Source organism: Syngnathus typhle, linkage group LG22 (assembly GCF_033458585.1).
Source record: "Syngnathus typhle isolate RoL2023-S1 ecotype Sweden linkage group LG22, RoL_Styp_1.0, whole genome shotgun sequence".
Classification (NCBI taxonomy): Eukaryota; Metazoa; Chordata; class Actinopteri; order Syngnathiformes; family Syngnathidae; genus Syngnathus; species Syngnathus typhle.
This window is the reverse complement of record NC_083759.1, coordinates 3,533,977-3,550,316: the sequence shown is the minus strand read 5'-3', so window position 1 is coordinate 3,550,316 and position 16,340 is coordinate 3,533,977. Positions and strand designations below refer to the sequence as shown.

The 16,340-nt window shown below is 44.1% G+C and overlaps 2 protein-coding genes and 1 long non-coding RNA gene across 3 annotated transcripts; 1 reads left to right on the top strand and 2 right to left on the bottom strand.

Annotated features, from left to right (window-relative positions):
- Nucleotides 1-2,874: 2,874 nt before the first annotated feature.
- hadhb (hydroxyacyl-CoA dehydrogenase trifunctional multienzyme complex subunit beta) lies at nt 2,875-6,597 on the bottom strand. Its single transcript, XM_061270869.1, has 16 exons — nt 6,471-6,597; nt 5,784-5,856; nt 5,653-5,694; nt 5,496-5,592; nt 5,388-5,432; nt 5,226-5,325; nt 5,064-5,151; nt 4,763-4,950; nt 4,447-4,627; nt 4,204-4,325; nt 4,046-4,125; nt 3,927-3,974; nt 3,759-3,846; nt 3,555-3,629; nt 3,313-3,477; nt 2,875-3,237 (listed from the first exon to the last, which is right to left on the bottom strand). The coding sequence occupies exons 2-16, from the start codon at nt 5,848-5,850 to the stop codon at nt 3,202-3,204; spliced, it is 1,422 nt and encodes a 473-aa protein (XP_061126853.1). The 5' UTR covers nt 5,851-5,856; nt 6,471-6,597; the 3' UTR covers nt 2,875-3,201.
- Nucleotides 6,598-8,109: 1,512 nt separating this feature from the next.
- Nucleotides 8,110-15,693, bottom strand: gareml (GRB2 associated, regulator of MAPK1-like). Its single transcript, XM_061270865.1, has 7 exons — nt 15,554-15,693; nt 14,082-14,222; nt 12,486-12,616; nt 11,940-12,105; nt 10,679-11,523; nt 9,234-9,403; nt 8,110-9,148 (listed from the first exon to the last, which is right to left on the bottom strand). The coding sequence occupies exons 1-7, from the start codon at nt 15,663-15,665 to the stop codon at nt 8,566-8,568; spliced, it is 2,148 nt and encodes a 715-aa protein (XP_061126849.1). The 5' UTR covers nt 15,666-15,693; the 3' UTR covers nt 8,110-8,565.
- Nucleotides 12,079-16,323, top strand: LOC133146814 (uncharacterized). The gene is made up of 5 exons (XR_009711433.1): nt 12,079-12,660; nt 12,728-12,816; nt 13,780-13,917; nt 14,629-14,716; nt 15,440-16,323. It is a non-coding gene; the product is annotated as an uncharacterized LOC133146814 (long non-coding RNA).
- The last annotated feature ends 17 nt before the right edge of the window (nt 16,324-16,340 follow it).

The following is a 16,340-nucleotide window of genomic DNA, read 5'->3' as shown; positions in this document are numbered from 1 at the left end:
AGCGTGCGCTCTGTCAAGTGCTGTCAGTCACTCATCCATCCAGCTGGCTAATTGGCTCCTTACCCCTTCTCTCTCTCTTCTTCTCTGCCTCCCTCCCTCCCTCTTTTACTCTCTACCTCCCTCTCTCACTCCCTCCATCAGCCATTGCTCCTAACTGCACGCCGGAGGCCAAAATGCAGATGAGGACTGCCTGGCGTCAGGGGGAGCTTCTGCTCTGCTTAATTATCCGAGTGTGTGCGCGCAAGAGCGTGCGCGCGAGAGACGGCGCTAGCTTATCGGTTTAGCGGCCCGCACGCACGCTGAGTTTTCATTGCTGCTCTTGCTTCTATGCTAAACAGCAAAGCATCCTGGGAATTGCAGTGACAGCTCATTTTGGTTTTCTTGCAGTCTAGCTATGAAAGATGCAGAGCGACAACCTGTCCCTTTTAGAACACACAAATACACACCTTCACATATACACACCCCTCTCCACGGTGCTCATGGGAACAGGTCCGGGGCCTGTCACCAACCTCACCCCCCCCCCCTCCCCTTCACCATGGCGGTGACAGGGCTTGTTGACAAACGCCAGCAGTCATCAGGGCACCATGGGAAATCTTCTGCCACCATTTTGTCAGCAGAATGACAGAAGTTGTTAATGTCTCGCCTCTCGCCCTGACACGAGACGCGGCGGCTGACACTCTGACACATGCCATACACACAACACATATTCCTTAACACACACACGCATGCATGTATCCTTAAAACAATATATAGTGACCCCCCCAATCCTTCACAGACCAGGGACTATTAATGAGAAGGTGGTGTATGGCTCCTAATAACTCCAGCAGTGTCTCCAGCTTGCTCAGATCAATACACATTTACAATCCCGACAGGAAATTGAGCCCGGTCAACAAGCCTTACTGCCCCCGTTATGAGAACATGATGAACTCCAGACACGAGCAACACAACCCACACACACATAGGGACAGCTTCACTGCACAGCCAATTAGCGCTCCTCCATTTGTGTACATTTAACGTACCAACAGATGCGAGTGTTTGATGCTTACAATGACAAAATTCCCTCGAAGAATCTACAAGGCCGCAGTTTCTTAAGTCCACAGGTCTATTAAGTGAAGCTTTCTGCACTGGCTTTCTTAAAGTGACAGTTTGTCCGTTTCTACCAAAGTTGCACACTGCAGGATGTGTGGAGGTATGCTTCAATATTAAGATCCACTTGAATTGTTGTCTACAACACAGGTGTCAAACTCAAGGCCCGGGGGGCAGATACGGCCCGCCACATCATTTTATGTTCCCCGGGAAGACAAATTGTGCATCAAATTCATGTGTCATTACTAGAATTGCAAATTGTCTTCACTTTTAATAATATATATATATATTTTTTAATATTTGACCAGTTTTTACTGGTCTGATTTGAAAACGAGTTATGTCGGTTTGTTTTGTAGCTTTTACTGAATATAATATGAGGTGCTCATACATTTATTTGTATAATGGCCCTCCGAAAGAAGCTATGACTAAAATGCGGCCCGTGAAAAAAATGAGTTTGCCCCCCCCCCCCCCCCTCCTGGTCTACAACAATCATCTTTATCCATTTTACATTTTGTTGTTCGCCCCCGCGACCCGCTCCGCATGAGCAGTCGAAAATGGATGGATGATTGTTTACGTTTTCAAAATTTTGCCCCATGACTGCCCCCCCCCCCCAAGCGACTATACGCCCCTGCCTATGCTACCCTGCTGGTATGCGCGTGCATGTTTCGAGTGTCACGCGGAGCGCAGGTGTGCACGCGCTACCCCAAAAACACTCGATCAGGTGTCCGTGTGCGCCAGAGTGGATGAGATGAAAGCGCGCAGACTCCACCCGCATCATCCCCGCATCCTCCCCACGCGCTCGCCGAGGTAGACGCGTAGATTTGTAGTGACAGCAGCGGGTGCCTCCGCCAGTCATCCCCCATAAAAGGTTGGGCGTGATCAAAGCCCCGCTGAGGCAGGGAGGCGGCCCGCCTTGTCGACGCGTGTCTGCGGTGTCTCGCAGGGTTGAGGTAGTTTTTTTTTTTTTTTTTTTGAAGCTTTTAAAAACACAAAACCTCGCCTGTCTCTCTCCCCGCTATTTACATTTGAGCGGCGTTTTGCCTCGGCGGTAAAACATTGGTTTTATTCCCCGCGCCTGCTGCCGGTGACAGGCGCGGCTGCATAATCGACTCTGGAGTCGAGCGTGGCTTCAACTGCAAGAATTAAATCTTTAAATACATTTTAAACGTAAGTGTCTGACTGAAGTTATGTTAACAAGGCTCTTCCCAAGCCGAGGTGTGTGTTGAGCAGGCTCCCAAGCGGGTGGAATAAAATAAAAATAAAAATAAAAAAGCGAGGAAATGTTGATATAAATGCAGCCATCCGAGGTGAATTAGATAAACACTTGAGCGGGTGAAGCTCAGCTTTACTCCCAAATAGCTACTCTGTAAAGTCAACTTTTTTAAGTCACCGTATGTTGAAAGGAGCATCCATTTCCCCCACCTCATTAACATCAAGACGCAGACGGCTATATTCCCTATCAATTAATTTTGCAGGGCTGCTGACATGCATGTTTAAAAATTATTTAAATAAAAAAACAATTCTTTGAAACACTATAATATGTAGTTCTGTTTGGGCCAAACAATTTATAAAATGAATTAGTTTAAAAAAAAAAAAGCTGCTAATATATAAATTAAAATTTATTTTCCTTGTATAAACAAATAGTGCATATTAATAATTGATTTTATAATTATGCTGTGTAATAATTGTAATTGAATTTGCACAGCCCTACTAAGACCACCATACATTTCTACACGTCAAGGATTGTAAAATTAATTTGAAGCAATGGGGGAAAAAAATTCACATGCATTGTCATCACATCCTTTAATTTGGACAGTTTATAAGAAAAAAAAATTTCTCACAAGTATAAACAGCAAACTCCGTTAAAGGCCTTAACAGCATCATGATTGATACATTTGGCTCAAAGTGCCGACATGATGCTTCTGCCGTTCCCTAAAACCAAAAGGCAACATTCCACTGCTATAAATTAACAGCCGTTTTTCCACAATCGCGCCCACACCGAGATTGACTCCTCAAGGCAGAGTGGTGCAAATATATACATTTGGGCTGTAACTAAATGTGCGTGAGTGTGTTGATCTTGTGATGAGTCTGGTTAGTGATGGTACTTTACATGCTTTACTGGGGGTAGGCTTCAATCACCATGGCGTGACCCTGAAAAACATACGTGTCAACAGCAATTAAGAAAAAAAAAAAAGTTTTCAAAAATGGCTGCTAGCCACGACTCACCAGTCCTCCAGCAGCGCACGCTGCCACAAGTCCAAACTGTCCCCCTTCTTTCTGCAGTCTGTGTGCAACCGTGGTGACCAGTCTGCAACCGGTGGCACCGAATGGATGGCCCAAGGACAGAGAGCCTCCCCAGTTATTGAACTTCTCCATGGGAGGAGTACCCACCTTTAAGGTAAGTTATATAGATTGAAGTTAGAAAAGGATTGACACATTGAGAAGAGGAAAAAAAAAAAATCATTAACCTTTGTTTTTCTGCCCATGTATGTCTGGGCAAACCAATCCGAGTCCATGGCCTTCAGATTTGCCATAATCTGACCCTGGAAAATCAAACCATAAGCAAACTGTGTTACAACGAATACCAAATAGAGAATATTGATTTCAACTGATACTAAGCAGAGCGAGGATCGTAATTACAACCTTGCGTCAATTCCTCTGTGATGACTTACTGCGAATGCCTCGTGGAATTCAAACACATCAATGTCATTCATGGTCAAGCCAGCACGTTCCAAGGCCTTGGGTGTAGCGTAAGTTGGCCTGAAAAGGGTCAGTTGTAAAAATTGGATATGCGAATATTTATAAACAGTAAAAATAGGAAAAAAAAAAAATCGACTCACCCCAGAAGTAGTTGATCTTTGGGGTCCTGAGACACGTAAACAAAGTCTCTGTCATGAAGAATACAAAGAAGCATTAATCAAGTGTTAATTGGGATGAAATGACGCCATTGTGCAGTTACCTCAGGTAGGCTTTAGGCTTGTAGCCCATTGCCAGAGCTTTCTCTTCAGACATAATGAGCACAGCAGAGGCACCGTCAGTCTGAAAGCAGGAATAAGTGGAATGCCAGTTTTGGAAGAAAACTTGACTAGACCAGAGGAGCTGGAAAGTTGGGCTTACCAAAAAGGACGAGTTGGCGGCGGTGACGGTGCCGTGAGGTTTAACAAAGGCTGCTTTCAGTTTGGCCATCTGCTCCTTGGAGGATGGACGGATGCCGTTGTCCTTGGAAACAATATCACGGCCTAAAAAGACAAACCATCTTGTAGAAAAAATATGGCGGACCCTTGGACACTCGCGGTTGGAATATTCTTATATTCCAGAAGTGAGGTTTGTTATAAGATACACGTGTGATGAAATATTTACCGGGCACTTTAAAGGAGATGACATCCTGCAGCAGACCTGCATCTTGGGCTTTTTTGGCAAAAGTGTGAGATCTCAAAGCAAACTCATCCTGCTCCACTCTGGAGACTCCAAACGCTGCAGCCAGGCGGTCGGCACTGTGCCCCATTGTTTCGGCAGTAGAGAACTCGGCGACAGCGGGCAGCTTCGGGCACAAAGTAAAAGTGCGGCATTGTCATGGATGTGCTATCTCGTATTTTTACAATTCTGAAAAATGTTGGCGGCGTGAATTTCCATTTTGGTTGCAACGTTATTTACAATCAATTCTGTGAACACATACTTCTGGCGAGAGGTGTGCCAGACGGATGCTTCCAATTAGACCGAGCCTCTGGCCGAGGGTCTTTGCCCTGCTGAGCGACAACATCGTCTTCCTCATCTTACGGCTGTGACGGATAGGAACGTCGGACATGAATTCGACTCCACCAGCCACTACCGCGTCACACTGCCCGGCAGCAATTAGGCCAACAGCTAGAAGGAGACAAAAAGTCAGGCAGGCAATTGAAAGAGATAGCTAACTATTTATTTGATTGAATTTCAGATTGAGGTCTGGTTCTAACGCAGTCATAGTGGCTCGGACATACCCGAGGTCATGGCCTGATTGGAGGAGATACAAGCCATGGTGACTGTATGAGCGGGGATCTTGTCTGAGAAGCCTGCACCCAGCGCTGCCTGAGAACAAGGTGAGGGATAACGCTCATCAGGAGCAGCTCTTTCTATATTGATGTGTAAATGAGTGTTAATACCTCTCGTGCAACATTGCTTGTTTTAACCTCCTGAATGACTGTTCCATAAATGATGTAGTCCACAGCATCCTTGGGTAAGCCTGTTTTGTGCAGAAGACCTCTACCAAAAAAAAATAATTATCCCGGATGAATTGATTTAACACCAAGGTAACACACACTTACTGTAGAGCTGCTCTGGCCAAGTCGTGAGGCATCAGGTCAGCATAGCTGTAAACAAAGAAACATTAACTACTGAGATCACTTTTCTGACAAACTAAGAGGAATACGCACGTAGTTCCAGACATTAGGAAGGGAGTTCGCACTCCTTCCACCAGTACTATGTTCCTCACGCCAGGACGGGCTAGTGTCTTCTTGCTTTTTGTCTGAGCTGGAAAGAAGTGACAGTTAGCCTCATGCTTGTGTTTATTCAAACAATGCGAGTCTGCACCTTGAGCGTTTACTTGAGTCGTCATGCTAAGGGATCGTGCGGCTGAAACACAAAGTTATTATGATTTAAATGCATATTGAAGCAAAAATGGCTCAATAAAGACAAATCTCAAAATTGTGATGATGGTTTACCATACTGCACAGCCCACGAGGGGTTGACAGGGGAGCTCCGCATTGACTTCAAGAGCATGGAAGCCATAACGTTCTGCAAAGAAAAGTGCAGTGAAAAGATATTATAGAACATCTTGCACAAAATAATGACAAGTTATACAGGATAGCTGGGAACTACTACAGTGGATGAAATGAACATACACTGAATACGCCATAGTTGACATAGTGCTTATGACGTAGCAACATCGAGTTAGTTTTTTGCTTGTTATACCTGCAAAGCTCGAGTAGCCGGTAATCGAGCAAACACAAAAATAATTTAACTTAAATGCAGCGGCACAGTATATACTAGCATGACAACCCCTTATGACATTTCATTGACGGTCACCCAGTTAGCCCAACCCTGTCCGACCTTTCACCTATATTTCTTAACTTGATCACGTCAAGACCAAAAGAGGATTAGATGTATTGCAAAGTTGTTAGATGTTGTGCAAGTAGTTCAAGCAATGTCTGACAAACTACATGATATAAATTCGGTCTGCATTATAGAGTGCAACGTTGAGAATGCGACTGTTAGCTTGCTGGCAGCGCTGCCTTCCTTCATCGCCTGATTTTCTATTCATTATTTCAACACATTTTTGCCTGATTACTGCAAGCTCAAAATATATGATAAATTAAATCGCTTGAATGATAATAAAGCTGAGATTTTACCTGTATAGTACTTCAAATATGTTCGCGTCCCTGTCAAAGGCTTTGCCGGGTACAGTACAACTGGACTACAAATCCGATTTCAGTCTTTCAGGACCCAAGTCTGAATTAGCTGGCCAAAACTATGCCAGAACGCGTTCCACGCTTGCAAAAACAATCTGAACCTTATATCCCTTTTTAGAATTTATAATAAAGAAATATATATTTTTGAAAGTAACAAATATATTTTTTGCCATGAAAATAGTAGTATTATTTTCATGACAGAGTATTTACAGCATGGCGATTTATTTTACAACTCACAGTCTCTACGTCACTCGACTGTGCAAAATGTGTTGCGCCCCCCTTCTGTGCAAAAATCTTATTTACAGTTTCCACTTTCAGTTAGACATGGCTGCTCTTACTCTTTTTGCCAGCTGTTTTTGCAGGTTTCCTTCCATAAAATGCATCATTTTGTCAGGTAAGCAACTCAAACACATCTACTAGTTCAAATGCAGATCATCCCTGAATTTCCGATGATGCTGTTTCTTAATTCTATGAGAACCAGGGTGAACCTTCACCTCGATCAGAGCAACGATAACTAGACGATACGCATGGGGGCGCTGTTGTAGCAGCTAATAAAATGCCTTTTATAAATGTACGTATATCATTTCTTCTGTATATGCTTTGATTTGACGATTTTTTTTCCCACTAACGAAAATGAAAATTGTTTGAAATATTTCATAAAGATTCAACATTTAAAGTGGTTATTTGCGAACAAAAAAAATCCCCTGTTCAGTATACAATTAAATTATTCTACGTGGGTGATAATGTAATATTTGTGCAAAATAAATATTTTTTTTAGCCTAATAAAACACTTTACAAATATCAAGCCTCTCGAGGGGCATATTAGCTGACAATATGTGTAGATGGGTCTCCCTGGAGCTTTTGACATGATGCTGACAGGCAGGAATATCCGCGTTGATAAAGCTAAGAAGATGGGCCTAGTGCACCAGCTTGTGGATCCTCTGGGTAAGTGCTCTGCATGACTGAAGTAAGGCACAAATACACATTTGCAGCCTTACCCAAAAGAAATGGAATATTTTAGCCCACGCTATGTTTGCACGACTTAAAATGTGAACTGATGGGTCTTATTTGATGCATTCAGGTCCATTCAGGTTTGTGGATTCTTTCGGAGCAGCACGTCTTGTCAGCACCACGATGCGTTTTGAGGGAGTGTACGGAAACCAGTTCACACCGTGCCAACTCTTACTGGACCACGCTAAAGACTCCAGCAAGAAGTTCCATAATTGAACCCACCATTCATCGTCATAAAATCAGGTCAGCATCAATAAGTTGTGAAAATGGTTGGGTCGTTTTTGTTTGCTCTTCGGGAGTATTTTTGCAAAGTCTCAGACTTCTGAAAGGTCAAAGTTAGCATAACTTTTTTGTAGCAGCTCACGAGAATGAATTTAACAATTTGTACCTTTGACTCCACGATGGTTGCCGCTAGTAACAGGTTCTGATTTAAAATACTTTTTGACTTGTACGTATTTGTACACTATTTCTACTCCCAATGGAACTAAACTGCGACTTTAATTACAATCTAGAAAGAAGAAGGAATGGACGTAAATCGACTTAAAGCTGTAACACAAAATCTAGCAGCCCGATAACCACGTCATTATCTTTAATCTTAAAATAATACATTTGAGTGAGACAAAAGCATCGTGTTCAATACATCGTTGCATTTGCTGATGAAGGGAAATTGTGAACATACAGTATCATCAAGCATGATTTAATTTATTTATGCATGGCTAAATGAAGCATTTCAAAGTGATCTGAGGTACATTTTAGAAACTATCTTTTTTGAGGCAGTCAAAATTTGCACACTACAAACAAAACAACAGTGTGTGTTATCCAAAGAGGGAAAGAAACAAAGATTTCTTTCATTATAAAAATGATCGCTGCAGTAAATCATTTTCAGTCTGGAATTTGGATTAGAAACAAGTCTGCATGTGACAGCCGATGTGTCTGAGGCTGAGTTGGTGGGAGAGGTTTTCGTTCAACTCTCACCTTCACCGTGGAAGGCACATTTAGGATTCACGGAAGTCGTGTTTGCGAGTTAGATCTTGGGTCTCCACCCTTGTATAAACTGGGTGATCTTAGTGACATGGAGTCGGCTCAGGTGAAAGTCATGTGACAGGATGTCCTCGGTCAGCTGAACCAAGAGGCTGCCGTCGATTCGCTCCCTCTGGAATACGGACACCGCGGCCTCCGACAGACCGATGAAGCGCAGACAGGCCGATACTTCCTCCAATGAAAGCGCAGACAAATCAGCGGGAGGACGCCAAGTCGAGTCGGCGGGTACGGCCGAGCCTTCGTTCACCCCCGTGCTCGTCCCGCCTCCTTCCGCTCCTCTGGAGGATTCCGGACTGTCTGCCAGCTCAGGTGACGGGCAAGGTGACTGGCGGTTGAAAGGGTTCAAAGCACCAAAAGGTGCAAAACGACTTTGCGGGGGCGGAGCTCTCAGTCGAGGCCCGGCGGTGAAGCAGTCCACCCACGGCTCGGCCCAGGCGGCTTGTGCCTTCTGAGGGTCGGTCGTAGCGTCGGCGGGGATGATGGAGACCGGCTCGGGATTGGGGGCGGGGCAGTCAGCCCAGGAACATGGGTAACAGTAGAGGGAAGGATCTGGAGAGTGCGAGCAGCTGGAACCCAACAGAAAAGAACTTACATAAGCACCAGTTGGTATGAATCAAAACAATATACATGCTTAAGTGAAGGGGTGACTACCTGTCCTGCAGTCCTGAGGAGTAGAAGGAAATATTAGGTCTGGGGGAGGTGGAGGTCTTGGCGAAACGTGGAGGGACAGGAGGGCTGGGGGCCGGGCTGGAGATGGATCCCAGTTTAGAGCCGCGAGGAGGGACCGGAGGAGCAATCAAGTAGCGACACTCTTCTCGCACCTAGAGTCACGCACATACATGCACAGAAAAATGAGAAGCACAGCTGTACTTTAGTGTGTGTAGTTGGCGAATGTCAGACTTTGGTGACCTTTACACTTCCGACAAAATTCGTAACTATGCTCTTTCCACGCACATGCCTGCAACGTACACAGTTTGGCACAGTTCATTTTAAGGAATGAGGAACACAGTGTGAGCCAAGCTATAATTCACACAGAAACTTGAGATCCCACACATCTTTTCAATTTTGTTGTCAGCTATCATGATAGAAAGTCTTCTAATGGTAAAGGGGCTTGATGCATTGTAGTAAAATAGATCCTACCTATAAGTACTTGGTGTGCATTAAGATTATGGAAACAAAAACTACCGTATTTTCCGCCCTATAAGGCGCACCTAAAAACCTAAAATTTTCCCAAAAACCAACAGTGCGCCTTATAGCCCAGTGCGCCTTATATATGGACCAAATTCCTAAATTTAAACTGGCCCAAAGCATTGTGTCATGAAATCAATCATAAGTGGCCCGCTGAAGACTATGAATCATGACTCAAAAAGACTATGGATCATTATTTTATGATTATAAAGTAATTTGTTTCCGTCTGAAGTTGAAATAAAAAAGATAAAATGGAGAATGATTTGATTTGGATTAAAAATCTGACATGATGCATTAATGGTGCGCCTTATAGGCCGGTGCGCCTTATATAAGGATAAAGTTTTAAAATGGGCCATTCATTGAAGGTGCGCCTTATAGTCCGGTGCGCCTTATAGGCCGGAAAATACGGTAATTGAAAATACATCTTTAATAAAACCAAAAACCTAATGTTAAGCAAAAATGTCCTTCGACTTTTCCTCTTTGTCAATATCATACATGAGCTGTCAGGGTCTATTTTAAGTGTGTTTATTTTGGTATTGTACAGAAGGAAGGTCAAACAATCGTTTTAGAATTGAAGTTTGATTCATTACGCAATACTTTGTGACCCACTTTTGACTCGACAAACACCCCATTAAAAACTAATACTAAAATGAAACAAAATGAACAAACTTGTTCTAAATACTAATTCAAACCAACTAAATAAAAAAGGTGGAATCAAAGTCACCTATAATGAAAAGTTAGTATTTATTTATCAGTATTTAAAACATTGTGGACATTTATGTGCTTTGAGTATATGGCAAGTGTTTTGTCTGTGTAAATGAGATTTAAAAGTGCGAATAATTTATGAGCAGCATCCTCACTCTTAAGAAGCGGATGCAAAAAGCAGCATGTGTGGAAGGGGAACTCACAGCATCAGATTTTGGAGGTACGGGCGGTGGAGCTGCCACAGTTGTCACCACGGTGCCCAAGGAGCCTTCCAGTGAGGCAGATGAATGGAAGGTAATGAGATTTGCTTCCTTTCCTAGGCCGTCCGTATTCTGATTGGTCCAAAGCTCCTCATAAGGTATCTCCTCAGTGGGCCTCATTTCACCCTCCGTCCACTCAGGGGTCACATATTCTCTTTCCTCACCGGGTCCCTCCCCAATCTGGACCCCGAGAGAGTCCCCGCAGCGCTGCGATAGGCTGTCCGAGACCCCGCCCCCGTAGCCGCACATTGACAGCTGTTGCAGGGCGGGCGCCAACGAGTCCTGCGCCGACACACACGAGCGTCGGGGGCTCACACACTCCTCCGTCATACACTCCAACTCGGGACGGGTTTCCCTCACAGCTCGAGAGTAGGCGTCGGGGTCAAAGGCGTATCGTAAAAGTAGGCTCTCCAGGGCCGCCCTCTGCATGGAGGCCTCGGCCACGTTGAAGCGGGGCATGCAGCGTAGCAGCAGGAAGTGGGAGGGCGACACTTCCTGTCGGCGAAGTACCATACAGAGCACCACCGTCTTGCTAACGATATTGAGCAGCTTGAAGCGGTGGCCTTCTCGTACCGCGTGGCGATCGTAGGGGTTTCGCGGCGGGCGCGACGGTACCGACACGTTGACCGGGAGGCGGACCCTCTCGATGATGCTGCGCACCGTGTGCTCTCCGCCCAGCATGCCTTGCTCCAAAGGGGAGCGTGTGCAAAAGCGTCCACGGCAGGCAAAGGGCAAGCTGACGCTCTGATTGGTGCGATGGTTCATACAAACCAGGCAGGGAGTTTTACCTGTCCACAATCAAAAAGATGCAATTTCACTGGCGTGCACCAATAACAGCTACATGACGTGAAACTGAACCAATCAGGAAGCAGCTTGAAATTAATAGTCTCAATTGTACTATTTGACTATGATTATTTGATTTGGAAAAATCGCACCCTTTGGAAGCAAAGTACCGTCTTTTCCGCACTATAAGGCGCACCTAAAAACCTCCAATTTTCTCAAAAGCCGCCTTATAATCAGGCGCACCTTATATATGGACCAATATTGACCCACTACAGCAGGCGTGTCCAAAGTCCGTCCCGCGGGCCAAATGTATATATCTTCTATATGGATAAAGTTTTAAAATGGGCCATTCATTGAAGGTGCGCCTTATAATCCAGTGCGCCTTATAGTGCGGAAAATACGGTATATGATCCTTCCTTACTTCGGGGAGTCTTTCCCAGTCGTCTCAACAGCGCACTCAGTCCTGTCTTTTCCTTCGTCGGCGTGGCACATAGAAGCTCGGCCTTCCCCATGAGTGACAGCTCATCTCCAGCCTGCAGAGTGAAGCTGTAGGGCTCACTGTCCTCGCTGAACTCCCCTGAAACCACCTGCGTGACAAATGGGAATGAGAGCCGTTAAAAAACAAAATCAGACTGATATACCAATGCATTCTTGTAATATTCATAACTCTCTTGACACTGGGGAAAGGTTGTGTTTTCATCACCATGGGAACCCCCCCAAAAACAAATCAGCAACCATATATCTATTTCCAAAAGCCTGTTATAGATCAACGAACACATTCAATTTTATGTATCTGAGAGAGGGTGTTTTTTTTTTTTTCCATTGCAATTGTTCCAACTTTACTCCGTAACCTTTTACAGCGTTGTAATTGTGCCCGCGTATCAAATGTTTTGGTCAGTGAGTGCACATAATGTCGAAACTGTAGTCAAGTCTGCGCATTCCTAAAGAGAAGCAACGAGGCATGAACCTTGACGCTGAAAGTGATTGTTTCCATGACAAAGACTCGGTCGGGGAACACTCCAGCAACTTCTTCCACACTTGAGAAATACTGGATGGGATCCCTGATGTCTCTGTCTTCATCCAACAATTTGAACTTTCCTGCAGAAGGACATGAGCAGAGAGCGAGATAAAGAGACACGAAGGTCAGAAATGTTCTTGTTCCTTTTGAATGCCAACATTCTTACGAAAACACATCTGCTGCACACACAGTTTTGGGAGCACAAAGACACCTCGGCGACTTCTGACCTGGCACCAGCGTTCGAGCCAATCGACAGGCTACAGGGTTGTCATGGCAACCGGTAAAGTACCCCCATTCTCACGCAGAGCAGAGACACATCACCATGGAGACACACGCACACGCACGACCCTCTGGCTTTCTTTCACTTCCTCATCCCCTTCTTCAGCTTGAAATCTTTGCGACTCAGAGATGGGAAACAGACGAGGAACGTGGTTTGTTTTGATTTGATCGCCGCTACTTTTTCCCATCAATTTACCCGTTAAGAACATTTTCAGATTTCTTTCTGACTCTTTGATTGACGTAGAGGTTAATCTGAATGAATCCTGCAAGATATGTGATTCTTTTTTTTTTTTTTTTGGGTCTAAGAGGCAGAGCAGAATACCAAACTTGAGCATCTTATTCAGCATTGAAACATCTTAGTCCCTCCTTCACTCACCCCTAGTGCTTCCAAAACTACAGTAACGTCAAAACACGTGTATTCACAATGTAGGCTTTGTTTGGAAAAGGATTACAAAAGATGAAGTCCCGCTAATCCATCTTCTCAACGGCAAAAAAAGCATTAAGGGCCAGGAATGGCTGAGGCGCCACTTACTTTCAGAGACCCATTCATGACATGGGAGCCATTCAGCTTTTCTGTCCTCTACACCTCAGTCATCACTTGAGAAGGAGGGAAGAGAGAGAGAGTAAAGGGAGAGAGAGAAGGGAGCATCCTGTTGTCTAACCCCGAGGGGAAACCTATATTGCACTCTTCCTAAGCATATTTGGACTTCCTGGATGAAGTCATCACACAGACATGAGCTCATCAGGGTGGCTTGTGAATCAGCCAGTTACCTGCCATATTTGGAAGTTCATCTAAATTCATCTAATCTAGCTTTTCAGTTTTCCAAAGTTAACAACTCATATGAGCACAAGTTTGCAAAAAGAAAAACAAGGTTCTTTCAATTTGTTTCAAATCAAATGCTCATCTCAGAGTCATTCTCCTTCACTTGACCCCCCCAAAATGTTCTCTCATTCCTCCAAAAAGGAGTCAGGGAGGCGGGAGTGGTGTAAGGTGACATCAGTGCTCCATCAGTAGAGGAAGCAGTGAAGAGGAGCTCCAGTTACACCGTGAATAATACAACTGGTCCAACAATCGGAAGAATGGGATTGGAGATGAGCTTCGGTGAGGTCATACTGGGTAGACACAACCAGCGTTACAGTCTGGAGTGAGGGGGAACTACCAGTGTTGATTTGTTGTGTGGACAAAAGTGACTGCATCCCTCAACCTTTCCATTGAATGCAAAAATATCTCATTGATGTCAAAACCAAAAGTCAGCATCCTCTCACCTTGGTACTGTAGAGGGATGTCAATCTTGGGCCCGATGACGTAATGACCTTCTTCTAGGCTATGAGCAGTCACTGTGGTCCACTGACGACAGGAGTGGAGCAGAACCACATCCTCCTCTGACAAACCGTCGACACATTCACCTGAGAAACATAGAAAATGGATTAGGCCAGGGGTGTCAAACTCTCTTTTTTGGGCGGGCCGCATTGTAGTCATAGCTTCTTTCGGAGGGCCATTATGATAAATGTATGAGCACCTCATATTATGTACAGTAAAAGCTACTGACAAATAACTCTTTTTCAAATCAGACAAGTAAAAACTGGTCAAATATTTAAAAAAAGAAGATATTATTAAAAGTGAAGACAATTTGCAACTCTAGTAATGACACACGAATTTGATGCACAATTTGTCTTCGCGGGCCACATAAAATAAGAAAAACGGGCCGTATCTGGCCCCCGGGCCTTTGGTTTGACACATGTGGATTAGGCTAAAAAAAAAAAGTCTGTTGCCTTCCATGTCCTCATGTCCTTTGCATCTTATGAAATACAGACCCTTATGATCATCTTTGTGCTGCCTGGCTGCAGAAATAAGTGAAGTTCCGGTTGCGCAATCAACATTGCAGGAGCGCAACAACAAGGTGCGTAAATCGTACATTTCGATGGAGCGTGACACGCATGAGTTGCGCGCGCTAAACTGGAAATGTTCCCATCGCGGTGTTTAGTATTCAGCGCATCCACTGACACGATGCATCATTTGCATATGAAAAGAATTGAGCGGCACTTTAGCAGCACAACAGATACTTTGTGGCTTTTTCCGGACAGCTCTGGACCAGAACAAGTTGGGCAGAACACCCAAGCAGCTCGTTCCCAAAGTCAAGTCGCACTGATGTGCAGGCTACACATTGACTTTGGAAACAAAACATACAAACGAATTTCATACGTCTTGTTAAAAAGGCGCTTTAATATTATAACTCGAAGAAGCAAAGAAGTACTAAAAGTGAATGATCCGAGACGGAGATGCATTTTTGTGTATTTTTTTTTTCAACTGTATTAAGTTCAATAGTTGTTTTGCATATTATAATAAATTAGAATGGGGAAAAACATGCAAAAATACCGCCATATATGAAACTACTTTTTTAAAATAATCTGACGTTCGTTTTATTTTGTAGGTCTTTACCGGAAACAAGATTTACGCCAACATGCCATAATTAAAAAAAAAAAAAAAAAACCCTCTTACATTTTAACTTGACACTTAACCTGCGTAGTTTTTCCAAAGTCAACATCATATATAGACAATTTAGTCGTTTAGTTACAGAGTCATATTTCTAATTGCAACACATTGGTTTGCTTTCTGTCACCAGAATTTCTTGCAGGAGTCAGGATTGACTGGCCAACGCACTTGTCAAAAAGTCGCAACAAACAAAGTGATGTTTCCAAGACCTTGCAGCACCTGCGTGGCTGTGAGATTCTCTTACCGTGGGCCAATCGGACCAGAGTGGGCAAACGGAACTTGCTGACCACCGCGTCCAAAGGCAGCGCGAGCGGGCTCCAGGAGATCTCCGACAAGCTCGCCGACAACTTCTCCATCCTCCCGGGTCATCACTGTGCCGGAGATGAGGAGGAGGATGAAGTTGGAGGCGGCGGTTGCTTGGATGAAGGTGAGGAGGATGGATGTGAAGGTGGTGGAGCTGTCGAAAAGAGTTTCGCCATGTTTGAATGTGGGAGAAAAGGAGCTGCGGAGCGTGAGCGAGAGATGAGGGAGGGCGCCAGAGATCTTTTCCCCCCTCCCCCCTCACATGCATACTCAACAAGCAGTGGTTTAAGTAGGAAAGTAGTACATCATATAATTCTAATTCATTGTAATCTCTTTGGTTTGGGAAAAATACTATTCACACAGGTGTCAATAGTACTCTCACTTTATTTATGGATGAGTACAGATATTAGTAAACAAAAAAAAAAAAAAACATTGATAAATGCATTAACTCCATTACTTAAAGGGGAAGTCAACTCAAAAATGTTCAGTACAATAATGTGTTCTATGCAGCCTCACCAATCCAAACACAGTATTCTGATTAATATATTTGTGGAACTTTTTTTCATCTCAATGAGTGGTGTTTTTTTTATGGAGCAGTTTGAAGCCCAAGTTATTTTGCCAAACAAGTTTTAGAGCTATTTTGGTCTTGGTCAGTAATTGTCATTCCAGTATGATAGATCATTTCTAGTGTTTCCATGACTTACCAGTAAAGGGGAAAATATCATTCA